General features: G+C 37.5%; 1 protein-coding gene across 1 annotated transcript; it reads right to left on the reverse strand.

Annotated features, from left to right (window-relative positions):
• Positions 1 to 95: 95 nt before the first annotated feature.
• On the reverse strand, positions 96 to 27,473 carry LOC131155651 (U1 small nuclear ribonucleoprotein A). The gene is made up of 5 exons (XM_058108915.1): positions 26,911 to 27,473; positions 26,648 to 26,820; positions 4,713 to 4,806; positions 1,619 to 1,707; positions 96 to 644 (listed from the first exon to the last, which is right to left on the reverse strand). The coding sequence occupies exons 1-5, from the start codon at positions 26,993 to 26,995 to the stop codon at positions 351 to 353; spliced, it is 735 nt and encodes a 244-aa protein (XP_057964898.1). The 5' UTR covers positions 26,996 to 27,473; the 3' UTR covers positions 96 to 350.

Here is a 27,473-nt window from a genome sequence, read left to right on the forward strand (position 1 = left end):
TGTTTAAATTTTCTTTCCATTTCATAGATCAAACATAAATGTAAGAGTAAATAATAACATATAATAGTATAGAATGAGCATCTCACACTGCACAATGACTCCAAAGTTGTCAAGTTTTCTAAGGTAGAAATTGTTTTTAGTACAATATAAAGCAAAAAATTCCCCCAACCACAATGATACATGAAAACTTTTCACCTAAGGCTCCTCTGAATTTAATAAAACAAAGAAGTCTGCAGATGTGGCTATCACATCTCATAGAATTTGATATTCTCCTCAAGGTTTCATGATAGCAACTTTCCCCTCAAACAAACGGCAGAAACAAAAAATAAAATAAAATAAGATAATTTCATCTATTTCTTTGCATAGGTTATCAACATTGGGTTCTGCTGGGTTATCTTGAAACCTTGGAGTCCCTGCATTGCAACTGTTGATTGCATCTCATCTCCATACTCTACAAATGCAATTCCAGGCTTCGCTTCCACCATCCTAACCTCCTTAAAGCCAGGGTACTGACAGAAAAGCATCTGCAGCATCATTGGAGTTGTTTCATGTGGTAGATTCTGAACAAACAGTATGTTATTTGGAGGTGCTGGTGCCTCTGGGACTGCAGATTTTGCACCACCTGCGTATGGTAATTGTGATAGCTGCACCAGAGAGGGCAAGAGTTAAATATAAATCACTAGAAGTGCGATACACTAAGAACCTACAGAATTAAGCAGCCTAAACATTGAAAACAAGATACATGATGTCAGGACAAAAGCCAGAATAGAAGCTCATCCATCAAACTCAACACCGAGGTCTATGGGATGAGATATTGCAAAAGACAAAAAGCCAAATCATTAATCTTGTACTCAATGCAATGAAGTTCTACTTGAACACCATGAGCATCAAATAATAGAAAAGGTGATACAGCCACTGCATTTTACTAGTTTTCTAGCCACAAAGACCAACACCGGTTGTTTTAATTAGTTCACACAAAGGCTCCATTTTTCCCAAGGAGAGCCACTTCTCCTATGGAAAACATTTTAATAGGAATGTTTCCCAGAAAAATGTGGGTTTTGCCTCACACGGATAAAACAGCAGAAGAAATTCTATAAAATCTCAACAGTGGATCCGACATTTTCAGATGATTTTTTCTGTGAAACAGAGAAAAAGCAATCTGAACTTGTAAATAGCACATTCAAGATTTTTCTATCAGCTTATGTTTACATTTTGACAAGATTTGTCCCCTTTCTATTGGCAATATTCTTGAAAAATGATCCACATGCATTAGCAGGCAGCACCTCCTACTGGGTTACTTGTACAACTAATTTCTCTGACTGCAAACAAGTTATTTTCCACTGAACATCAATATAAAATCTCTTTTTTCCCCCACCATGATCCAGTTTTCATATGTAAAATTTGTTTCATTTTTTTCTATAAATTATTAAGGATCTATTAATTACCAACCTCGTGAGTACCACATTTGTGCTAAATAAGGTTAATTAAAAGATAAACAATGCCAAATGTAATATTAAACATTTCCTGCACAAATGATATAGTTTAAAGACCAAGAATTTATAGATCTAAATTTCAATAAAAATCTGAACTGGCATTCAGAAACAGAAAACATGCTTACAGGAGGTGTTGAACCATAGGCACCAGCATAAGCAGGATTCAGACCCATTCCAGCTTGATTAGCATCATGTTGATCTTTTCGCTTCTTTCCTGGAAAAATAATTTAAACATACAGATCTCAGAAAACAAAAAATATATATAACATGTGTTAAACCCAAAAGCAACGCAGTTATGCCATTCTTTACATGATTTATTTCTTACTAGAACAAGGTATGAAATGACTTTTTTTCACCCAATGTTCCTCTCCAACAACACCCCACCCCCAGGCTCCAGTCCAATTTAAAAATAGCTCGGCCTAGAGAAAGATGGCATCCAGCTCAATGAGATCGGCATGAAGATTTTCTGCCACCAGATGTTCTCTAGGAGCCTTCCCTCACTAATTTCACTTCAATTTCCATAAGGGAACTAAGGAAACACCTTCCTTTCCAAAGAACAATGTTCTTCTCAACTCATATTCATAATACCTTCCATTTTCCTACACAGGCATCCTCTCAAAGTTTGATGGAATGATTTTCTCTGGAAGGCCATTTCTTAAGTTAATGTTGCAAATAGACTCGAGTTGAACTTAAGATTGTTCATAAAGATTTTTATAAACTCCACTTGGGACATGCTTATGCTTTACCGTCAGGAGGATGACTGCACAAACTACAAACATTTTTCAGATTACTTTTCTTCCATTCGTAAGGAGAGGGTGCTGGAAGAAGCAACTTCAAATGTAAAACACTGCTCAACCCACCAACAATTAGGGATGTAAAAAGAGAAAAATTTGGATTTAGTATAATCTGAATCGGCAAATCTGCCCCCACCAAGAATGCCCTCCTGCCTACTGCCTCAAATCCCCTGTAGAGCACTACCCGTGTCTCCATCCCCATCATTATGGGTTCCACCTCTTGCCAGGGATCTAAACGTTCCCCACCAACTAAAAAAAGACATACACAATTTTGGGAAAAAAACAATACTTGTGTTTCTATTTTATTAATAATTTAACTTACTTCAATATAATTTTATCATTGATAAAACCTACACCTACTAGCATAAAAATATAAAATAAAATAACAACATTACATTCGGAAGCTATAAACAATGATTTCAAAACCTAGACCAGAATGGTCAGTCCAACAGCAGGAACTATCATCAAGTGTCTTGGAACCAAATGTACTGACCCAGAAAAGAACTAGCCCATTAAGTGAAAACCAGCCCAAAACAGCGCAAATTGGGGTCAAGGTTGGTTAACCCAGCCCCTCACACCCAGAGAGAGAGAGAGAGAAAGAGAGCTCCACCCACCATGGTTTTAAATAATGGCCACGACAGTTACGTAACGGCTTTGGGTTCCTGATACTGTTACTGCAAAATTAGTGAAAAGAAAATTCATGGCCACAGTGGCCATTCAACTGCGATTGTTATGTAAATGCTGCTACAGCTGTTGCATAACCGCTATAGGACTGTTAAGGAAAAAAAATTATTTTTTACATTTTCTTCTTTTGTTTTTTCCCCCTTTCATAAATCATTTTCAATATACTATGAGGAGAGAGGGGAAAAAGATTAGCGGAAAAGGATTCATATAGCCGACCCCACCTAGTGGGACTTAAGGCTTGGTTTTGTTGTTGTTGTTGTTTATGGGGAGAGAAAAGGGGGGGGGGGATTATAATGAAGATAATAATGATACAAAATTTACTACTTTTTTTATATACTCACAAGAGATGCATTAATTAATAATTTAATAAATACAAATTTTTTAAGAAAATATTTCATTTTGATAATATTATCAAATTGATATTTATGTTCTATTTTCAACTTCAACCTTCTTTTCTTTTTCTAGTTATTGTATATCTATCTTATTTGTATGTTTTGTGTTTAATAGATTAGTAGAGTATATAATGTATTTTATTTTATTAATTAATTTATCACACATAAGAATAATGAAAAAGTATAAATACACACATAATTTTTTGTCAATGGTGGTCTAAAACAAACAAAAATTTCTTGCCCTAACTGAACTTAGTTGAACTAAAGGATCCAAAATACACAAAACTCTTTCTAAGAAGGGTTAAAAGTTTAAAACATGCAAATCCACTAATATGCATAAGATTGTCCATGCTTGAAAAAAATTCACAGCCGTTACACCCACTTCCCATTATGTAACATCCACTACTACTACTTCCCACTACACCCATTACTGTAACATTATGCTACCTGCTAACAGCGATTTAAAACCATGCTACCCACTGCTTATGGGATTTGAACCCAAGAGATAAGGGAGGTGAGGCATGTCCTTACCAGTGGACCAAGTTGCTTTCTTGTATATTTTCAGAGCATGTGTGTGTGTAACTCAGTTTTTTCGTTGAGCCAAACCCCACACTCCCTATCTTAATGATAACAGTACGTTTCAAGAATATTTTAGGAAAATACGAAAAGTGATACAAATTCTATTTTGGTTGTCATTGATAACAATCATATAATAAGGCGTTCTTTCCTGTTTTTCTACACTCTTTTAGGTTTCCTAAGTAATATAACCTCTCATCTTTTTATCCAAAAAATAAAATAACAATAATTCTAGTGATGATTTTTACTCTTAACTGATTATAATTACTACTAATACTACACCACCGGTTCAATCACAGCTTTAACCTTTGTCTGCCAATGCAGTGACTTCAGGGGTTGGTCACCAGTCCGGGTTTCAAAACATGCATGTTGGTTTATTTATTTATATTTGGGGTAACTTCAGAGTGAGTTTTGGTTTGAGCTAGAGGAACTTGGGACAAGGCGGATTTAGCATGAGAGAATACAGTTCCCATTTATTGTCCCAAATCTGCCTCGAATCACCAAATTCATCCCAAGTACCGTCCCTAATCTGTTGAGTGAAATACCAAATCTACTGCTAAAGGGGTGAACCAAGGTTGGATATCCATTAACCTGGATGCATTTACATCCCCAATAATTATCCACACCATACATGGTAAAACATATACAATAATAATTTCATGTAACCACTTGACATTGTAGGAGTTGAGGTAGCATTTATTAAATAAAATAAAAAAAAATAAAGAAAGTAAATATAAATAAATAAATAAAAACAAGCAAAAAAAATGTCTTACCTCTGTCATCATGCCTCTTTCTTTTCTCCCGTGGAACGAAGGTACCATCAGCCTTAGCAATAACATCTGATTTTGTCTTTGCATATTGTATTCTCTGCATCAGTTACAAGTCATTAATGGCATATCCACGTTTGGCAAAAAAGAGTTTCAAGTATTATGGCAGTTGATAAAATGCTTGGGAAAACAAAAGCAATCTCAGCATGCCCAGATTAAAGAAATACAACAAGAAAGAAAGAAAGTATGGAATCACAGTGGCAAACTATTCAGTTCATTTGTCTTCAATTGACAGCATATGCATGTTATCCAAAAGGGCAACTTGCTACAGTTCATTTATCTTCACAAACTGTTCAGCATTAACTTTCCTTGAAGAGAAGTGTCAACCAAGACAATAAGACTAGAATAGGGAGGACACCTTAAATAGGGAAGAGCAAAGCATTTCAAGAGTGGTGGCAGGACTAACATAGAGCTAAGTGGGGGCACTGAAATTTTGAAAATGAAGCTCATGGTAAATTACACGGCGCCCCGCACCCCCGCGCTCCCTCCCTCCCCCCCCACTGAAAATTTTACTGTGCCCCACTCTTAAAGAAAACAAATATGAAAGCCCCTTGTCTTTTAAGTAAATAATAAAATACGGAAGATTAATTGTAATGACTAGGAGTGTTATTTTGACTTTTATTAGTATATGAACGTCATTTGAAATAATTATTTGTTAGATGTGAATGTATGTATATTAAATTACTTGCTATGGGTAATATAAAAAATAATTATTTATATTTTATTATTTGTACATTTTTTTGCCCCCACTGATTTCTGGGCCAGCCACTGTCCAAGAGCATAAACAAGCAAATAGACCACATGACATATTTAAGAGGGTATAACAAGCAAATGAAGCTCCACCACAAATAGTTTTCTTTATAATCAGCCATTTGATAAATTTAGAAGCGTTAGCAACTGATCAATCAATCAAGTTCTGAATTTGTGAATCAGTTTCTAAATGATTAAGGGGGCATTAGCCATTGGGAAAGGTAATGATGTCTTATTGATTAATCTATTCAAATGCATTTAGAGGATATTAAGTAGCAGTTAAGTGCAAAAATAAAGCCAAGTGTTAAGGCTTGACAGCATGACCTCGTTTAAATGGGGAGGATTCACTTGCCCTCGCCAAAGATTTTTAAACTGGATGTTGAATTACTTGGATGATGGCTTGTGTGGTCATCTTGTTGATTGAATATAACAACTAGTTCCACGTATCATTGAGTATGAAGGTCGCTTGTCTTCGTGAATTCATTATTGTTGGAACTGATATTTCATGACTATGAATGGCTTTCGAAAACCTCTCGAGCGTTCATGACAGCCGGATTGAACGTGTAGTTATTAGCTGACTCTGTCAAGGGAGAGCCTCGACGAGTGCCGCGCGGCCCGTTAATTGAGTTTAACTTGGAGGTCCGTGACAGTTGGTATCAGAGCACGGTGTGTGAGCTCGGTGGGCGTAAACACTATGAGTTGTAAATTGAGAATTTAAAATTTTGTAAAACAGAACAATGTAGAAGCATGTGAGGCAAGGGATGACTCAAGAGAAAGGCGTGCCAATAGAGTTTTGAGGTCACCAAAGAGAAAATTGATTTTGAAAACAGAATTGTGGAACTTGAGTAAGTCACTACATGTATAAAAAAATCCCTGGTATGGAGTAGTTGAAAGCCTCGAGAATAGGTTGAAGTACATTAAGGGCATGACTCCATCTCCCATCTCATGAAGGTGACAAACAAATTGAGCTTGCGGTATTTGAAAGGAGGATTGAGTAGTCGGAAACTCATCGGGGGCGTGATTCCATACATAATCCCAAGGGATAGTGCCAATAGAGCTTGAGGTCTCCCTACGAGAAGTAGACCAATAGAGCTTGAGGTCTTCTAGAAAGTATTGAGCTATCACCTTGAGTAGGCTGAAACACATCGAGGGCATGATGTCATCCATCATCCCAAGGGGTAGTGCCAATAAAGCTTGAGGTCTCCCTACGAGAAGCAGACCAATAGAGCTTGAGGTCTACCAGAGAATATTGAGTTATAGCAAGCCTTGAGTAGGCTAAATCACATCACCAGTGTGATGCCATCCATGATCCCAAAGGGTAGAGCCAATAGAGCTTGAGGCCTCCCTACGGGAAACAGACCAATAGAGCTTGAGGTATGTAAGAGAATATTGAACTGTCGGAGGCCTTGAATAGGCTGAAAGACATCGAGGTCGGATGAAATTCATTATCGTAAGGGGTTGAGCCAATAGAGCATGAGGCCTCCCTACGGGCGTGAATTGAGATCATTACTTATGTTGCATGTATAGAGGATGGGAAAAGAATCCATGACAATTTGATGGGCAAGTAAGTAGAGGACTTCCAGTAGGACTACCAAGAGATGGTAATGGTTCCCGCCAAGCACCCAAGAAAGTAAGCAAGGTGTCATGCCAATTGCTAAAAGTGTTGGCCAGGTGAACGTTACATGCTCTCGTGAGTCAACATGGCAGAGAAAGGGTAATGGTTCACGCCAAGCGCCCAGGAAAGTTGGTTGGGTGTCACACCATACGCTAAAGGGTTGGCAAGGTGAACAATGCATGCTTCGGTTCGTATGGCAGGGAAAGGATAATAGTTCACGCCAAGTACCTAGGAAAGAAGGCAGGGTAACACACCAAAGCGCGAAAAGGGTAGGCAGGTGAACGCTGCACGCTCTGACCAAGTTAATATAGAGACTTGGAAGCCTTTGATGACTTGAACGATGGTATGATGCGAGTTTCGGTAGATTTCAATACCCAAAAGACAACCAACTAGAATGGATGAGTCATATATCTTTTGGTTCTTTACCTGTCAGTTGTCATAGTTACCTCGCATAGTCGATGAGTCGTATCCTTTTTCCAGATCCTCAACTATCAGTTGTCATATTTATCTCACACAATCGACGAGTCGTATCCTTTTCAGTCCTTTACCAGCCAGTTGTCGTAGTTACCTCGCATAGTGGATGAGTCGGATACCTTTTTTAGTTCTTTACCAGTCAATTATTGTAGTTACTTCGCACAATGAATGAGTCGTATCTTTTTTTAGTTCTTTACAAGTCAGTGGTTGCATTTCTCTCATACCGTGGATGAGTCAATAGAGACTAAATATGTAGAGTATATAACCTGGTAGACATGCAATCAATGACAAAGGTCATCAACAACAAGAGTGGGAAGTCTTCTTACAAATACATCGACGAGGTCAACAATAGAGTGAGTGGGGGAGAATGTTAGGGCTTGACAGTGTGACCTCGGTTAAACAGGGAGGAGAGATATCTTTATTTGCCCTCGCCAGGGATTTTTATACTGGATGTTAAATAACTCGGATGATGGCTTGTGTAGTTGTCTTGCTGATTGAATATAACTAGTTCCACGTATCATTGAGTATGAAGGTCGCTTGTCTTCATGAATTCATTATTGTTGGAACTATTATTTCATGACTATGAATGGCTTCTGAATACCTCTCAAGTGTTCATGAAAGCCGGAATGAACGTGTAGTTATTGGTTGACTCTGTCAGGGGAGAGCCTCAACGAGTGCTGCGCGGCCCATTAATTGAGTTTAACTTGGGGGTCCGTGACACCAGGCATTAGGAATAAACAAAAGTGGCAATAATAATCATGCAAGCAAACAATTGCTCAAGGGGCAGCTAAAAACTCCTTCCACTCAGATAGGCCAAAAAGTAAGCACCTCAATGAATCAAGGGTTATAACTACCTCAATACACCTTCGTCTCTGCTACAAAACCAAGGTCCCAAGGGTGCATTTGCTTTGCAGGATTGAGTTTCGTACAACAGGACTAGAATGAATAGAATTAGACTGGACTAGATGACAATTATTATGTCCTGTGCTTTGCCCTCCCATTAGAATTGCCCACAAGGGACATAATAATTTTATTTTTATTCGTGTCTTTTATGCCTATAATAACATAGACATGTGTGCATTAACTTTTGCTGGCCTGTGGGTGTGGGGACTAGCCCATTCTATACCATGTGCACAGAATTGGACAAGCTAGTAACCCCACTCCCCCAACCCGACCAAAAAAAAAAAAAAATAGCCCCAAGTTGCCTATCATATCAAAGCATAAGGTTTAGATTGATGTAGGACAGGTAAGGGTGGCCTAGTCCTACGGTTTCAACCCTTAAACAAACACATACACTTAAGACACTTTGATTTAAGAACTCAATTAACTAAACATAAACACAATAAATCAAACTTCATTTCACATGTTGAATTATTAAACGGTGTATGATGCTATTCAAAAATAAGTCCCAGGAGTTCTTTCACAAAGGAATCAAGTTATATGCAACAAATATGTTATTCAAAATTTCAAGAATTTAAGTTCTATTGTTAGCAAGTAATATTCCCACAGTTGATTTTAAACTAGCAAGTATCAATATTGCAATCTATGGATTCAAAGGGCTTATCAAATATGGAATTTCAGATTTTCAGCAAAGGCTTCAATATAAGCAAGGGTTTACAATATATAGCAAGGATTCAAACAAAAGCACTAAAATTACCAAGAGAATTGTTTGATGACTTGACGTTATTCAACACAAGTCTTAGACCATGCCAGAAAATTCCTTGGAACAAGCTTTTTAACACCGAGACAAATGCAGCACTGTAATGGAGGGGAATTGGAACTGCTGTATGTAATGATCCAAATGAATGCTGAATTTACCAATCAAAATGATGGTTGACTTGACAATATTCTACACAAGATAGAACTCTCCTGAAGTCCTTCGTGCAAACTTTGAAATGTAATATGTATGCTGCAATGGAATGGTGGATTGTTGGCCTTGGGTGTAACTTGGTGGTGGCTGTGTGGGTGATGGAGGGAAGTTGTGAAAGTGGGATAGGGATGGAGTTGCTGGATAGAATAGTGGTCACCACCTGATCTTCGAGGAGAACGACGTAGCCTCTCACTTCTCACTACACAATCACAAGGATTGGACAAAGCTTAACAAGCTTCACAAAGGAAATATCCTTTAATTCAATATCAATACTTTTTCTCTCTCTACATAGTTCTCACAATGAAGGGGTATATAAAAGCTAGCATGGGGAGACAAGATTAGCTAGCATGGGGGACACTAACAATTAACACTAACAATTCCCATACAAGCATGGGAGACAAAAAAAATAAATAAAATAATTTAAAAGACATAATAAATACTAAGCACAACTTACTAACACTCCAACTTACTAGACACAATAAATGCTAACACAACTTACAACACACACAACTTACTAAGACATGCACATGCAAGCAAGCAAGTTGTCTTACAAGGTTACAAATTAAATACAAAACAAAAGTCAAAGGGAGGCCCAATTCCGTGTGGGGCCCACAAGACCGTTTGGGGCCCACATGGGTCTTCTTGCTTCAACACTTCTCTTGGATCTTCAAATAGAATCTTCAAGCACCTAATTGTCTTGAAATGAAATGTCCAAGCAAAATATAATAATGAAGTCTTTTATCAAGAGAAGTCCTCAAATCAAATAGTCTTCAAAACAAGTCTTCAAATAATCCATGCAAAACCTACAAACAATTATGAACTGATGTGGACATCGGGAGGTCATCCATGTGTCATCAAGTCGGCAAAGAAAATGTAGACATCAGAAGGTCGTCCACATGTCACAACATCTGAAAAAGAGATAGGTAAGGCATACCGATCCCCATTATAGATGTTTCAGGATGGTAGATTAAAATTTGAGGATCTGTTCCTAATTACTAGTGTTTTGAGTACAAGGCTTTAGACCCAATAAGTCATCAAGTAGACAAGTCTTGATGGCAAGTGCCTCTGCCTCGGTACGGGTGGTCTCGAGTTCGAGACTTGGGAGCGACCTCTCCAAAAATGGGGGTAAGGCTTGCCAACATCCACCTCTCCCAGACCCTACTCAAAGTGGGAGCCTTGTGCACTAGGTAGGGCCTTTTTTTTTTTTAGAAGTAAGAATATTTTCACCTTCACCAATGAATACACATCTCTAACTCTGCTTTTGAACCATGGTTTTAAAAGTTGAGGGTGATCAACCCGGTGGTGGCACTGGGTCGATCAGATCGGTCGTACTGGTGGGTCAAATGGTGATTGAACTGATAATGTTAATATATATATATATATATATATATATATATATATATATATATACATACATACATGTATATACATATATATATACACACACACACACATGTATATAAATTTATTTTACAATGATAATATTAAATTCATTAGAGATAATGCTAAAAATATGTTGGTCTTAATAATTTATGAGTTAATTGCAAGAAAAACAATTACTAGAAAAAAGTAAAATTTGTACCTCTTCTATTTTCCTAAAATATTCTTGAAACATTCTATTATAATATCAGTAAAAAAAAATTAAAAAACAAAAATAAAAGTAAATAATTTTTTTTAAAAAAATCATGCAAACCGTTTACTTGTCAAGAGCTAGTTGGTAATTAAATTATTGAGGTGTCAAATAAAATAAAAGAGAATCTAGGTGAATTACTTGTTATATATCATTTACATATTATCATAGTACAAATGTGACAACAGTAGCATTTGCCCAGGTGGTAGATGCGGGAGATGCCAAATTTTAGTCTAAAGACCTAGGTCCGAGTCCTCTTGCTGCAGCTTATCTAAACATTTATGCCTTGTTTTTTGCTAGGGGCAAAACATTGGAAGAGCCGGGTTGACCCGCCAGCAACTTCCGTTCAGACCAGTTAATGCTGGTTCAGACCGGGTCAGCCAAGTCAACACTGGTTCTATTCAAATCCAGTTTCTAGCATGCAACAGGATTGGCTTGGTGACTGGTTCAGTCGAACCGGCCAGTCTGGTCCAGGTTTAAAACACTATTTTGAACAACCCTCAGCAGCATAGCTCTTCACTAGAGAATTCACCTCTCGAGCTACTTTAGTCTCCACTATCTTCCCATCTTTCGCAAGAAACAAAACCTTATCAATGTTTAGCACCAAAATCATTTTAATAAGATTCCCCCCAGCTGCGTCTTAACTTCATCGACACATCACCAACTTGTTCAGCTGCCAGAGGATATCATACTATACCTTCCTAGACCAACTTACTACATTCCAAACCACATGCTTGGTGTCACGAGCCAAGTATTTCACACCTTTATGAAGGGTCATGCAACACTAGCTAAAGCACTCTTGCTTAACTAGTCAACCAAAAATTTGTCACGATTTACCAACAGAACACATTCATAGCAATTGAATGAAATGAAAGTGAAAGCAATAAGCAATTCATGAAGTAATGGCAAACAAGTGATAAACATCGAAGCAACGTAACTCATTAAAGCAACACCTCAGTTAATAATCTATGTCCACCCAAGGAAGCAAGTAGGCTAAACATGATTATAATGACTAGTGTGTTTTACAAGATTGATGAACATTCACTCTCCCTTAAAGAGTTTTTTATGTTAATCTAGCTCTAGCAATAGGAAACATCAAACTATCCAAGGAGTCATACTCCCATTTTTACACTAGGATAGAACTATCCTTCAAAGCAATAAGTTTATACTAGTATTTACATTAGGGTAACCCATCCCACGCACACGAGACAAGCGGTCACAAGCAAGCATAATGCCCTAAAAAAGCTTGGCTCATGACACTCCCTCACTTATGCAATCAACGTCCTTATAAACTTTGACGCTAGATACTCTTCAACTTTATCCATAAACAATTGCATGTCTTCCGCAGAAATCCAGTTGATTTTTCATCTCCAAAGCCTTTCTACTTCACTAAGAACTCGTGTGGCATCTTCCTAAATGATGTGAACTCCTTGTCTGCAAGGATGACTTCAATTTCTCTCTATCAGGTAGCTTTATCTTCACCGATGCTCTAGTTGACTGACTTCTACTTGGATTAGTAGAATCTTTGGTGTCGATGTTGAATGGCTTAAGGCAACTGATGTGAAACACAGGATGTATTTTCATCCAAGCCAAGGATCAACCTTGTCAGAGGTCTTCTCCCTTGAAGTGCAACGGTCTTCTCCCCTGATCTGCCCACTTCTTCATCTGCTTTCAAGCTTTCTCCAAGCAGGCACAGGCAATCTTGGCATTCTATCTCCATTTTTTAGGTGAAGATGTATGCTTTAGGACCCTTTCCTTTGTACAGTTCGCCCATTATGTGAGGTAACAGAGGTTGCTAGATTGTAACAAGCTCAAAAGGATTCTTGTTGGTTGTTGAGCTCTTTTGGACATTGAAACAAATGAAACCACATCAAGTAGTTGCACTCGATTCAATGAAATGACGCAAGTACTCTTCTAGTAGCCCATTGAGTCTCTTTGTCTATATGTCGATCTGTGGATGCTAACTCAAAGAGATGTCAAGTTGTGAATCAAGGATTCTAAAAAATTTTGTCCAAAAGTTGTCAGTGAATCTTGAATCTCGAGCACTGATTATGTCTTGGGGTACACCTCAATACTTCACAATATGTTTGATAAACAATTTGTCGTCCCCTCTCCTAAACAATGCTTTGGTGCAAGTATGAAGGCACCATACTTCGAAAACCCTTCTATGACCACAAGTATAAACTCTGCATCTCCCACTCTGAGCAGGATGATGATGGAGTCCAGTGAGAAAATCTCCCACAATCTGGTTGGTACTAGTAGGGACCCCAGCTGTCCCACAATCTTCTTCTGCTCCACCATGTATTGTTGCCAAGTGATACCAGTTTAGGTATAACAGACCACATCATCACGCATGTACAACAAATAATACCTCTGCTTCGGCAATACCGAAGTGTTATGTCATCTCGGATGTCCTACCCACATGGTTTCATGAACTCTCTCAGCAATTTTTTCCTCAAGTCTCCAGCTCATGGCGAGTTGGATACCATGTGTCATCAACAATCAATATTCCATCCCAGAACTAGTGTGCTCTGCCCTCGTCCATCAACTTTATGAGATTTTAGGTCACTGGATCTTAGGCAAGGTTCTCTTTGATGCACTCATGCATCGCCATGGTAGTCATACTTATCGTCGAGTGAGTTACCATTCGTAAGGTTGCTAGCTTAGCCTACCTACTCAGTGCATTTGCAGCTGGGTTTATCCGCCTTGCCTTGTGCTCAAAAAAAAAATCAAACTCTGTCAAGAAATCTTGCCAACAGCCTTGCTTGGGTGATAACTTCGACTGTGTAAACAAGTGACAAACAATCGAGTTATTTGTGTAATACCGCCACGCGCGGAGACAATGGATCATTGCTAGTATCTCCTTTTCCTAAGTTGTGTACCTCCGTTTCAACTTCACTAAGCTTACGACTCTCATATGTAATAAGATGTCCCTTTTGTAACAAAACTCCTCCAAGGCATACTCCAATGCATCTATTGTACCTCAAAGGATTTCGTGATATCCAGAAGTGCAAGTACCAAATTACTCATCATGGCATCCTTCAAGTTGTCAAAGGCGGCTCCCTCGCACATCTCTATCCAAGTTCACCCCTGACTCTTCTTCAATAGTTCAATCAAAGGAGCAGTTCTCCTCGAATACAACTCTACAAATTTTCTATAGTAATGGACAAGTCTGAGAAAGGAATGCATCTCTTTCACCGTCATTAGGATCTTCTAGCTTTGAATAGCCCTTACTTTTTCAATATCCATCCTAATATGACCTTGTTCAATCACATGATCAAGGAATTTTATACTTCGCTGACCAAAAGAGCACTTCTCTTTTGTCACATACAAACTATTTTCCTTCAGCTTATTGAACACCTTCCATAGATGCTCTTTATGTTACTCCACTATAGAACTACAGACAACTATGTCATCTAGATATACCATGACAAACTTGTCGAGGTACTCATGAAATACCTAGTTCATCAAGGTGCAGAATGTCGCAGGCGCACTCGTTAGCTCGAATGACATCACCAAGAACTCATATGCCCCGTATACTGTGTCACACAAATCATCTTCGGTACATCCACATCTACTATCCTCATTTGATAGTCCACACACATTCGCATGCTCCCATCATGTTTCCTCTAAAACAACACCAGTGCTTCGAACGATGCTTTGGAAGGACATATATATCCTACTTCCAACAACTCATCAAATTGTTTCCTCAACTTTGCTACCTCTGGAGGCGCCATTTGCTATGGCCCGTTAGCATGCAGCTTCACTCCTAAAAACAACTTGATCTCATGCTCCACACCCTATTGTGGAGGAAAGTTATGAGGTAACTTCTTTAGCATTGCAGCTTTGTACTCATTTAACACAACTTGGATGGTCGTAGGCACCTACTCTTAGCCTACTTTATTTACCACCAACATGGCTATCTATGTTTGTTCACCCCTCCTCAATCCTTTCTTGAGTTATATGGCATAAAGAAACTTCTCGTTGTCACCTTTCTTCGCAACGGCTTGCACCATACAAGTAGTAGTGGACCCATAATTTTTTGCCACTGAGGGCAGCAATATGGCTGCACAAAAATAAAGAAAAATATATAAAATAAAATAAAGCGAAAAAATTTTAAAATTGATTTTTTTAAAATTCTAAACTTGAGAGCTCCAATGTATAATATAAAAAGCCTCATAGATGTCAAACCATTAGGATGTTCCCTAAGGAACATTTAGAATAATTTTTGACATTCGCTAACAAATAATCCCTTCGCATAATTTGGGTTAACATTGTTAGCATAATCCTATTATTTTATAATTTTAGTGGAGGCAAAATCATATTTTTAATCTAGATATTTTAAAATGTTAATACAACAACAACAAACCAAGCCTTAAGTCCCACTAGGTGGGATCAGCTACCTGAATCCTTTTATACCAATTTATGCGATCATGGACAATTTCATTCGACAAATTTAGAGCTATTAAATCCTCACTCACTATTTCATTTCAAGTTATTTTAGATCTACCTCTAACCCTTCTACTACCTCTCACACTAACTCACTTTTCCTCACTAGCGCACTATATGACCTATGTTGCAAGTGCCCAAACCATTTGAGTCATCCCTCTCTTATATTGTTTTCCATAAGAGCTGCGCCTAACTTGCCACAAATATGTTTATTTCTTAATTTATCTTTTAACATTGTACCACTCATCCATCTTAACATTCTCATCTCAAAAACTTTTACCTTTTGGATATGTTGTTTCTTAATCACCTAACATTCTGATCCATATAGCATAATTGGTCTTACAACTGTCCTATAAAACTTCCCTTTCAATTTTTTTCTAACGTGCTTTAACTTTATGTATTACATGTTCTTCAATTTCTTCTTCAACTTGCATAATTGATCCTAGGTATCGAAATCTACTAGTATTATTCATTTGTTCATCATCATGCTTAATTTTGTCTCCAATATTCCTCCTAGTATGATTGAAATTACATTTCATATATCCTATCTTATTTTTACTTTTTCTAAAACCTCTAGATTGTAAAGCTTCTTTCCATAATTCTAACTTAGATTCTACACCACCCCTAGTTTTATCAATCAAGACAATATCATTTGCAAACAACATACAAATGGAGCCTCATTTTGGATACTACTAGTCAATTCATCCATCACTAAAGAAGACAAGGGTTCAAAGCAGATCCTTGATGTACACCAATTGTGATTGGAAATTCTCTAATCTCTCCACCTATAGTCCTAACACTAGTCATTATTCCCATCGTACATATCATAATGATATTTTTATACCTACTACATACACCCTTTTTTTAAACCCACCATAGAACTTCCTTAGGTACCCTATCATACACTTTCTCTAAGTCAATAAATACCATATGCAATTCCCTAAACTTTTCCATTAACTTTCTTAAAAGATATATAGCTTATGTAGTAGATCTCTTAGGCATAAAAACAAATTGATTTTCTAAGACCTTCTTTTCTAACTTTAATCTTTGTTCAACTACCTTTCCCATAGTTTCATTGCATGAAAGTATAATTCCACAATTGTTATTACAATTTTGAATATCTCCTTTACATATATAGGAATTGAAGTGATTTTCCTCCATTTGTTTGGCATTTTATAGGTTTTTATAATTGTGTTAAATAACTTAGTTAACAATATAGTTCCATTATCAGCTATGCATTTTCAAACTTCAATTGGGATGTTATTTGGTCCCATAGCTTTTCTTTTTTTCATTTTTTCAATACAACATTAACTCTAATTTTGTGAATAAATCTCATATTTTTACCCTTTTCCTCATTTGTTAATTTTAAGTTTAAGCCTTCCACTTGGTTTTCATTAAATAGCTTACTAGAGTAACTTCGCCATTTCCTTCTGTCTTCTTCCTTAACCAAAATAATATCATCCTCACTTTTTATACATTTTACATTACCTAAATGCTCATTCTTTCTTTCTCTAGCTCTAACAAGTTTAAATATGTCTATTTTCCCTTCTTTTGTAACTAATCTAGCATACAAATTATTAAATGATCTATGTTTAGCTTCATTGACGGCCTTTTTTGCATCTTTTCTCGTCTCTTTATATTTTTCAAAATTTTCCACGTTTCTATGTTTTTTATCATGTTTTATACCAAATTCTTTTTCTCTTTACAGTTTTTTAGACATCTTGATTTCACCACTATCTATCTTTGCTATTCGAGAATTTCCTCTTGGTTCATCTAAAATCTCTATTTTTATCTTTTTAATAGAGCTAGCTATCCTACTCCAATGAGGGTTTGGGTCTACATCATTCTCTATAGTCCAATCACCATCTTTGATCATTTTATCTTTAAATTTTATTATATTTTCCCCCTTTAGGTTCTACTGCCTAGATATTTTGCACTAATTTATGTTATCCTTTCTCTTCCATTTTTTAATACATATATCTAACACCAAAACTTTATGTTGTGTGGTTAAGGTTCCACCTGAGAAAACTTTACAATCCTTACATGATAAACGATCTACCCTCCTAATTAAGAAAAATTCAATTTGACTTTTATTTTGTCCACTTTTGAAGGTTATTAAGTGTTCTTCTCTCTTCTTAAAGTAAGTATTTATTGTAATAAAATCATATGACATGGCAAAGTCTAAGATCATTTCCCCAGATTCATTTTTGTCTTCATATCCATATCCTCGATGTATCCTCTCATAACCTTTATTATCCCTTCCAACATATCCATTCACATATGCTCCTATGAACATTTTCTCAATCCTTGATAATCCTTGTATAATACTATCCATATCTTTCCAAAATTTCCTCTTAAGGTTTTCTGCTAAGCCTACTTGAGGAGCATAAGCAGTAATAACATTTATTATCTCTTGGCCTAAGACCATCTTGATTTTTATAATTCTATCCCCTACTCTTTTGACATCTACAGCGCTATCTTTTAAGTTTTTGTCTACAATAATTCCTACACCATTCTTATGTTTTTCTTTTCCAATGTACCAAAGTTTGAATCTTGATTAGTTTGCAACAGATGTCAATAATGAATTGAGTCAAGAAGAGAAGGAAATTGTAATACAAGATCTTTCATTGGGTGGCGAGTGGGAGGAAGTGGAAGAATGTTATGAAATTGGAGGATAATCAGGTTGTGATTACTGAGGAGCATGATTGCATTACAAGTATTGATAACTAATTTTTTAAGGAACTTTTTTTAGGATGGTAAAAGGGCTATGATTTGAGGGGATTGAGGGGTTGGACTAAGTCCTTATTCCAATAGAGAAAGCAGAGTGCCCAGAGAGGCCTTTTGAGGAGGAGAAGATTATATCTGCAGTGTTTGAAATGGATAGGGGTTTACAATGGCTTCCTTCCAAGAAGTTTAGGAAGACTATCAAAATTCTTCATGAGTTTTTTCATAATGGGATTGTGGGTAGGAGCATTAATTCAACCTTTATTACCTTGGAGCATAAAAAGGATTCTCAACTAGAGTTAGAGACTTCAGGCCAATTAGTATGGTTACCAATGTATATAAGATCCTTACCAAAGTGTTAACTGGGAGATCAACTAGACTCTTCATGAATACTCTTTCCATAGTCAGCATGCTTTTATTGGTGATAGACATATTTTAAATGCATCTCTAGCAGCAAATGAGTTTGTTCAGGATGTTATCAGAAGAAATAAAAGAGGATTGGTTTTGAAATTGGACTTTGAAAAAGCTTACGAACGTGTTACTAGCGTTAGTTCACTTAGTCAGGGTTTCTTGGACAAAGAGATGAACAAAAATAGGTTTGGAGTAAGACAGAGGAAATGGTTTAAGGGGGACCTTTTGTTTGACATTTTTTCTATTATAGTGAACAGGGAGGGCGAAAGCCTAAACTTTGTTTAGAGCTTCTGAGGTCATCCAATCCCCTTTCCTCTTCACTATTGTGGCAGATGTTTTGAGTAGAATGACAGATAGAGGGCTAGATAGAGGTTTGTTTGCAATTTGCAAATTACATCATTCTTTTTCTTTTAGAGGATAAGCGAAGTTTCTCAAATATGTTAACAATTTTGCAGGTGTTTGAAAAAAGTGGGGCCTAAGGATTTACTTCTACAAGACTAGCATTGTGGGTGTTGGGGTTGACTCGAGTCCTTTTGCTAGGTTAGCTAGTTAATTTTGCAGGCGTTTGAAAAGGTATGGGTCTAAGAATAACCTCTCTACGAGTGACATTGTGGGTATAGGGGTCAAATCGAGTCCTTTTGCTAGGGTAGCTGGTTGTGCAGTTCATAGTTGGCCTATTACCTACTTAGGTGTCTACTTAGAGGGTAACCCTTCTTCGGACTCAGTTTTTTAGAGTGGATAGAAGGCTAGATGGGTGTAAAGGATATTTTTCACGCTTGAGTGATGTATTATCCTTGTTCATACTTGTCTATCTTCTATTCCCCTACCATGCCGCTTCAAAATTCTTGTGGGAGTGGCCCATAGACTAGACAAATTGATGAGAGATTTCAAGTCCTTAGAAATTTGTGCCTCAGAATTATCAATTTGTTTACCCTCATGTTCAATTTAGTGTTGGGAATGGGGAGAGAATCCATTTCTGGGAGGATAATTAAATTGGGGAAGCTCCTTTGGTTATCAAATATCCTTGCCTCTTTCGCTTATCGCCTCCCCATGATACCAATATACCATCATTTCTGCTTACTTCCTTTTGCAAGGGAGTGGGTATTCTTGGGATTTTCTTTTTAGGAGGAATCTTAATGAAAGAGAGACCAACAAGCTTGCCCGCTTTGAGTAATGTGCTTCATTCTTTTTAGTTCCATTTGGTGAGTGGCAAAACAGTTTGAGGTTAAGAATCCTCAAGGGGTTTCTTCTTGTCGATTTTCTTTCCTTGCTTAATTTGCATCATTATGCTTCTCTTTGCTTTAGAAAGCCAAAGTCCCTTCCAACTTCTACGACCAAGGCCTTTGTGCAGACAGGGATCTAGGGAAAATTAATACTACCGAGTCATTTCAGAAATGAACACCTAATAAGTTTTTGAGTCCTGAAGTGTGAGTCCTATGTTTTAATAGTCGATAGACTTGTTCGCACTTGTTTTTCCATTGCCAATTCTCTTGGACCCTCTAGAGTAGTTGTTTGAAATTTCTCAGAGAGAGTTGAGTGTACCCTTCCTATTTGGATGTTTTTTTTTTCTGCAAAGGGGGTTCAGGATTGGGAAAGAGAGAAACGCTTTGTACTGTTGTTCATTTATGGCTACCTTTTGGTGCATTTGGATGGAAAGAAATGGTAGAATTTTCAAGAATATGGATACTTATATTTTCTTACTTTGGAATAGAGTGGTGTTCCTAGCATCATTGTAGGTTTCAGCAAATGGGTTCTTTCAGCATTTACAATGAGCAGATTTACAGCCGGATTATAATTATTTTTTATCCAGTTTTTTTGCATCGTTTTTTATTCTTTTCTCCCTTTTTTCTTTCTTTTTTGCTTGTGTACTGTTTTTCTCTCTCTATAATAAAATTCTTAGCTCGCCCAAAAAAAAGTATGCAAAATTTTCAATAATGGAAATGTAGTTTCCTCAATGCTGGGAAGAAGACAGTAAAATTTCATCTCAGTTCACAGCGCATAACTGCAGTTAGTGCTACTGACTACTCTAAAATTCTAATAAATCACAAGAAAGTTATGAAATATCAAAATAACAAAAAATCAACTCAAGATATTTTATCGCTGTTCTGAAAACAAAAGGGAAATAACAAAATCAAGATTAGTGATATTTTGATAGGTGGGGAGGCAGTGGAGGTGTTTCATCTTAAGTTTGAGCACGACACCTTTTTCCCCTTGAGAATGAAGTTGAGAAACTTCAGAAGGTTCTTATTTTACTTAAGAATTTTTTAGAAAATTTCGGGGTTAAAGATTAATGTGTCTAAGAGTGGCTTAGTGGGTATCAATTTGTGTAGAGGGTTTTAGAGCTTTTTAGATCTTTAGCAGGCTGTGAATCCCAATCTCGGCCTTTATTGTATTTGGGTCTTCCTCTAGGGGGTGATCCTCATCTTATGTTTTTTGGGATCGAGAGGGCAAAATATTAGAGGGTGGAAGAAGGCTCGTCTCCCACAAGGGGTAGAATCACTTTTCTTAGTGCCTCCCTTGCCAATATCCCCATATATTTTCTTATCCCTTTTCAAATTACCTTCTAGGAGGCATAGTAGTCAAAGGTGCCACGCAAGGCACACTGAGGCACAAAGGGTACTTGGAGCCAAGGCGTGAGGCAAAAACGCACGCCTCACGAAGGTGCGGCGCACAATTATTAAAATTACGTACAATGCGTCAATGCCTATTTGGTGGGTAATCTATATATGAACACATTAGTAGTAATATTAGAATTTAAAATGCCAAAACTAAAATTGGAAATTTAATGAAATTGCCAGGCCGCAGGCCCAAAAGCATCAACATAGTTCAACATCAAAAGAAAATAGTACAATAAAAGACGAAGCAGCTAAATTCAGTAAAAAAAAAATGTTATATATTAGTTATAAACTAGCATTAAACTACATAATTAATAGCATATAATATTATAAGAAGAAGCAGCAAGCAGCAGGCAGCAGGCAGCAGAAGAACTGAAGAAGAAGAAGAACTGAAAAACAAGAAGCAAAAGAAGAATTGAAGAAGAAGAACTGAAAAAGAAGCAGCTGAATAACTGAAGAAGGGGAATAAGATGACTTACTAGTTTGAACTTCAAAGCAGATGAACTGACGACTCACGAAGGCTCGAACCTCAAAGATGAAAGGCTCCTGCTGGTTCGAAGGCTTGAAGATGAACTCGCGAAGCTCCTGCTGGTTCAAAGGCTCGAAGACGAACTCATGAAGCTCCTGCTGGCTCAAAGGCTAGAAGATGAACTGACGAAGGGCTCCTTCTGGTGTCGTGCTGCTTCGAAGGGTCAAAGAAGAAGGGCTCCAGCTGGTTTCGTGCTGGTTTGAAGGGTTGAAGATGAATCATGCTGGTTTGAGTTGAAGGCTCGAAGACGAAGGGCTAGGGCAGTAGGGCTGGTTAGAGTTGAAGGCTGGATTTCTGGAAGAGGGCTAGGGCTCGTTCTGGCTACATCTTCTTTATTAACAACTTCAAAAATTTCAAGGTGCGATTCACAGCGCCTGGCGCATCAGTGCGCCTGCCTGCACGTCTCGCCTCACTTCAACAGGAATGAGGCGCTAGACTCATCGCCCCTCTGCACCTCACGCGCTTTTGACAACTATGCTAGGAGGTAGCTGGGAGTTCAAGAAAATTATGAGAGATTTCTTGTCATTTGACATCAAGGAGAATAAGAGGGACTGCCTTGTTGGCTGGGCTGTTAGGAGGCCAATATGAGGGGAGTCTAGGGCTTGGTATGTGGTATCAAAAAGAATATCCTTAATTAAGAAATGGTTAATGAAGGTTTCCTTTAGAATCTAATTCTTTATCGCATCAAGTATTAAAAAGTATATATGGAATGCATAGGGATGGGTGGGATCCCAAAGAGAGTAGCAATGCTACTCATGCAAGCCCTTGGAAGTTTGTTTCACAGGCAGCTTGCATTTTCTTTCCTTTCACACATTTCAAAGTGGGGATTGGGGATAAAATTCATTTCTAGGAGAATATTTGGGTTGGTGAGCCTTCGTTGGAGCTATTGGTGCTGCATTTGTTTAGATTTTCTTCAGTTCATGAGACTAATTTCAGCGTTTTATTTCATTTTCTGGGTGCATTGGATTCTTTTTTACCAAATTCGCAGGGGAATACAAAGCTTTGGATTGGAAAAACTTTGGCGTCTTTATCTTCAAAGTCTTTGGTTTCTAATCTTACTAAATCCACAAATTCTAGCCCCTTCATTTCAAACAGAGTTGTTTGTAAAGGAAAGGTTCCATTTAAAATATGGGCTTTCATATGGATTCTAATTCTCAACAAGATCAATGCAAACAATGTGTTTACAAATAAGGAGGCCATACAAAGCCCTTAGTCCAGACATTTGCATGCTGTACAGTGTGTTAAATGAGACTTCTAGCCATATCTTCCTTCATCATAAGGTTGCAAGATACAAGTGGAACAATCTGTTTTCATATTTTAGAGGGAATTGGGTCGCTCTAGAATCTATTCATGTTTTTTTTTATGGTGAAGTTTTGGGGTTTAGGGATGAATAAAAAGGAAGGACTTTTTGGAGCTCTGCAGTTTTTATAGTGCTTGTCGTGCCCTGGATTGGGAGGAATGCTAGAACTTTCAAGGATAAAAAACACTTCTCCATTCTTGCTTTGGGAGAAATTTACTTTTTTTGTTTCTTTTTGGGCACATTCTTTTGGGTTATTTGGAAGTCTAAGGCTGCCTGATATCCAAAGAGATTGGAAGGCAGCTTTGATGTAATTGTTTTTTAGTTAGTTTTTTTTTGTTTCTTTCTAGGAGGATTTCTTATCCTCCGTCCGTTGTAATTATTTATTCTCATTAATAGATTCATTTTGTTGACAAGAAAACATACGCATGCATAAGCAAAATGGGAAGCATCAAACAACCACTCCAGTTGGACGAACGGTTCATCGCTTGTGTTCTCCAAACTGGTGTCTAGGGGGTGACTTTAATGTTATTAAATCCACTAATGAGAAATTGAGAGGATCACTCCTAGCATGAGAGATTGTCTCTTTTACTAGGGATTGTGATGAAGGGATATTCCTCTTTCTAATGCTCAGTTCACTTGGTTTGCTGCTGGTAATAGTTCAATAACTACTAGGATTGATATATTCCTTCACGAAGGATTGTGATGAATGGATATTCCTCTGTCTAACGCTCAGTTCACTTGGTTTGCTGTTGGCATTAAGTCAATAACTACTAGGATTGATAGATTCCTTTTCTCTACAATTTGGGAAGACGCCTTTCCTAACCTTTCTCAAGAAAAGTTTTCTAGATAGGCTTCTGATCACTGCCCCCCGAGTGCTGGAATCTAATTCTATGAAAGGGGACCCAACTCCATTTAGCTTTGGAAAGACGTGATTTACCAATTATGATTTTAGGAGGCTGGCTAGAGAGTGTCGGATGACTGTACCATGGAAAATTGGGAGGGTCTTAGCTTTATAAGACAGCAGAACTTTTTGAAAGATTACTTAAAATTTGGAATTTGGAAAGAGCATTCTAGGAAAAAAAGATATCTTACATGAATTAAGTGCTTTAGATTGGTTAACTGAGGAGGGGCTGCTTTCAAAAGATTTAGTGGGTAGTACGGTCGGTTGACTAATGAGTTTGATCAGGTTTTTTTGAGGCAAGAGGTTAGTTGGCAACACAAGTCTATAATGAATTGGATCGGGGAGAGAAGGAGATTCTAATACAAGACTCTTTCATTGTTGGAGAGTGAGAAGAAGAAGAGAAATTTTTAAAAAAGAACTGGACGATCATAAGGGTGTGATTACTAGGGATCTTGATTACATTACTAGTATGATTACTATTTTTTTAGGAACCATTTTTTGGGAAGGGTAACAGGGCTATGATCGAGGGATTGAGAGGTTGGACTGGTTCCTTATTCCCATAGAGAAAGCAGAGAGCATAGAGAGGCCATTTGAGGAGGAGACTAGATGTGCAGTTTTCCAAACAAATAGGGGTTTACAATGGCTTTCTTCCAAGAAAATTGAAATTTGTTGAAGGAAGAACTGGAAGTTTTTCTCAAACTTTTCATTATTTTTTCATAAGGAATTGTGGTAGGAGCATTAGTTAAATCTTTATTACCTTAATACCTAAAAAAGATTTTCAACTACTAGATTTAGAGACTCAAGCCAATTAATTTAGCAACTGGTGTATAAAAAATCCTTACCAAAGCATTATCTAGGATATTGGCTAGTGTCTTGGTGGACAATATTTCCCATAGTCAGAGTGCTTTTATTGGTCATGGAGATTTTATATGCAGCTAAGGTGCAAATAAGGTTGTTAAATTGGACTTTAAAAAAGCCTATGATTGTGTTAGTTGGGGTTTCTTGGATGGAGTGATGGACAAGAAAGGGTTTGGAATGAGATAGAGGAAATGAATTAAGAGGGACCTTTTGTGGGGAGGGCGGGAGGCTAAACCTTCAAGGGTCTAAGAAAGGATACCCTCTATCCTCTTTCCTTTTCACTATAGTGGAAGATGTTTTGAGTAGAATGATTGATAGAGGGATGGATAGAGGTTTGGTGGAAGGCGCAAAGGTGGACCATGAGAACTTATCCATATTACGTTTACAATTTGCAAATGACACCATTCTTTTCTTTTAGAGGATATGGATAGTTTCTCAAATATTTTAACAATTTTTCGAATGTCTAAAAATGTTTGTGGTCTTAGGATTAACTTCTCTAAAAGTGACATTTGTGGGTATTGGGGTTAACTCAAGCCCTTTTGCTAGGTTAGCTGGTTGTCGAGTTCATAGTTGGCCTATTACCTATTTAGGTCTCCACTTAGGGGTAACCCTTTTGGGGGCCCAATTTTTGAGATACTAGCTAGAAGGCTAGTTGGATGTAAAGGAGCATTTTTCACTCTTGAGGGAGGTATTATCCTTATTCATGCATGTTTTTATTCTATTCCCCTAATATGCCAATTCAAAATTCCTGGTTTCCTGTGAATGTGGCCCAAAGAGTAGAGAAATTGATGAGAGATTTCAAGTCCTTTGAAATTTTTCTCTTACAATTATCAATCCTTTTCCCCTCATTTTCTCACTTCTTTGCATTTTCACTTTGTTTTGCTTTGAAGCCAAGTTCCCTTCTAATTTCTAAGACCAAGGCCTTTGTGTAGACAGGGATCTTGGGAAAATTAATACTAATTATTGCTTTAGAAATGAAGACCTAATAAGTTTTTGCATCCTAATGTGGGTGCCCAATGTTTTAAGAGTGGAGAGATTTGTTTGCACTTGTTTTTCCTTTGTCACCTCTCTTGGACCCTTAGGAGTAAGTTGTTTGGTATTTTCCCAAGAGAGTTGGATGTGCCCTTCCTCTTTTGAGGTGTTTCATGCTAAAGGGGGTTTGGATTGGGAAATTGAAAAAGGCTTAGTGGTGGTGTTCATTTATGGATATCTTTTGATGCATTTGGATGGAAAGAAATGCTTGGATTTTCAAGAATATGGATATTTATATTCTCTTACTTTGAAATAGAGTGGTGTTCCTAGCATTGTTGTCAGTTTCAGCAAATGGGTTCTTTTGGCATTTACAATTGGCAGATTTACAGTGGGATTGTAATTATTCGTTCTCTAGTTTTTTGTATTGTTTCTCTTCTTTTCTCTTCTTTTCTCTCCTTTTTTCTTTCCTTTTTCCTGTGTACTCTTTTACTCTCTATGTAATAAAATTATTTGTTGATCGAAAAATAAAAAATATGCAAACTTTTCAGTAATGAAAATGCAGTTTCCTCAATGCGGCAGCCTGCCCGTGGGGAAGACAGTAAAATTGCATCTCAGTTCACGGGACATAACTGCAATTAGTGCTACTAACCGTGCTCTAAAACGTTAATAAATCACAAGCACGTTGTGGAATATCGAAATAACATACAATAAATTCAAGATATTTTATCACTGTTCTGAAAACAAAAGGGATAGAACAAAATAAGGATTATAAGGCATCCATACCATAGGCTTGTCATAGAAAGGGAACCCCTGCATTTGCCTAAGCGCACTGTTGGCAGACGAAACATCCTCGAAGACAACCCAAGCTTGCCCTTTGTGTTTCAGTGTCTTGAAAGCCAACACCTCCAGTATCTTCCCAAATTGAGAGAAAACTGCGTACAATGACTTCTTCAACTCTGCAATATTAAAAACGAATTTCAGTCCCCAGTAACACCTACACGCGTAAATGCATCGAAAGAAAGAGAGAGAATGAGGTGGGTAGAAACCTTCAAGCTTGATTTTCTCGTTGAGGTTGTTGATGTATATAGTCATGTTGGGAGAAATGTCGCCGCCGGTAGTAATCTCCGCCATGGTTGCTCCCTCTTGCTCCGATATCGAAGCTGTCGAATCCTAGCTCACAGTCTTAAACCAGAAGTGTTAGAAGACAAGTGAGATAGCTACCAGTCTACCTCTGGCAATGGACAGAATCCAATTGCATTCATCAGTGTTTTAAAATGTGCCCTAATTCAGAACCAGAGTGCAGGAAGAAGAAGCTCTCGAATTGGGCCGAAATCTCTCTAACAATTGTTGGGAGGACTTGTCTCTTCGGGCTCTGTTTTGGGCCTGGACCCTGGTGGACTGGCTGTCAAGCCTTGAAAGCTTCCAAATTTACAAGTATTTTATTTATAATAAAAAGTATCATTTTCTATTTATTTTTTAAAAAATAAGTAGGGTTAAGCTTGAATGCGGTCTTGGCGCGATTAAGGTAAGAAAAAAATAATAGTGTGATGTTATCGTTCAATTCTACCTAAATTTACATTGAATATAATAGCAATTCAATAAAAAAAAA

The sequence above is a fragment of the Malania oleifera genome, chromosome 5 (genome assembly GCF_029873635.1).
Source record: "Malania oleifera isolate guangnan ecotype guangnan chromosome 5, ASM2987363v1, whole genome shotgun sequence".
Classification (NCBI taxonomy): domain Eukaryota; kingdom Viridiplantae; phylum Streptophyta; class Magnoliopsida; order Santalales; family Ximeniaceae; genus Malania; species Malania oleifera.

Bases quoted from the DNA above. Each gene is read 5' to 3' on its own strand.
- LOC131155651 (XM_058108915.1), bottom strand. From the start codon at position 26,995: ATGGCGGAGATTACTACCGGCGGCGACATTTCTCCCAACATGACTATA. The intron at 26,821-26,910 runs GTTTCTACCCAC...TTAATATTGCAG, and splicing joins CGAGAAAATCAAGCTTGAAG to AGTTGAAGAAGTCATTGTAC. The intron at 1,708-4,712 runs GTAAGACATTTT...TTATTTTTCCAG, and splicing joins AAAGAGGCATGATGACAGAG to GAAAGAAGCGAAAAGATCAA.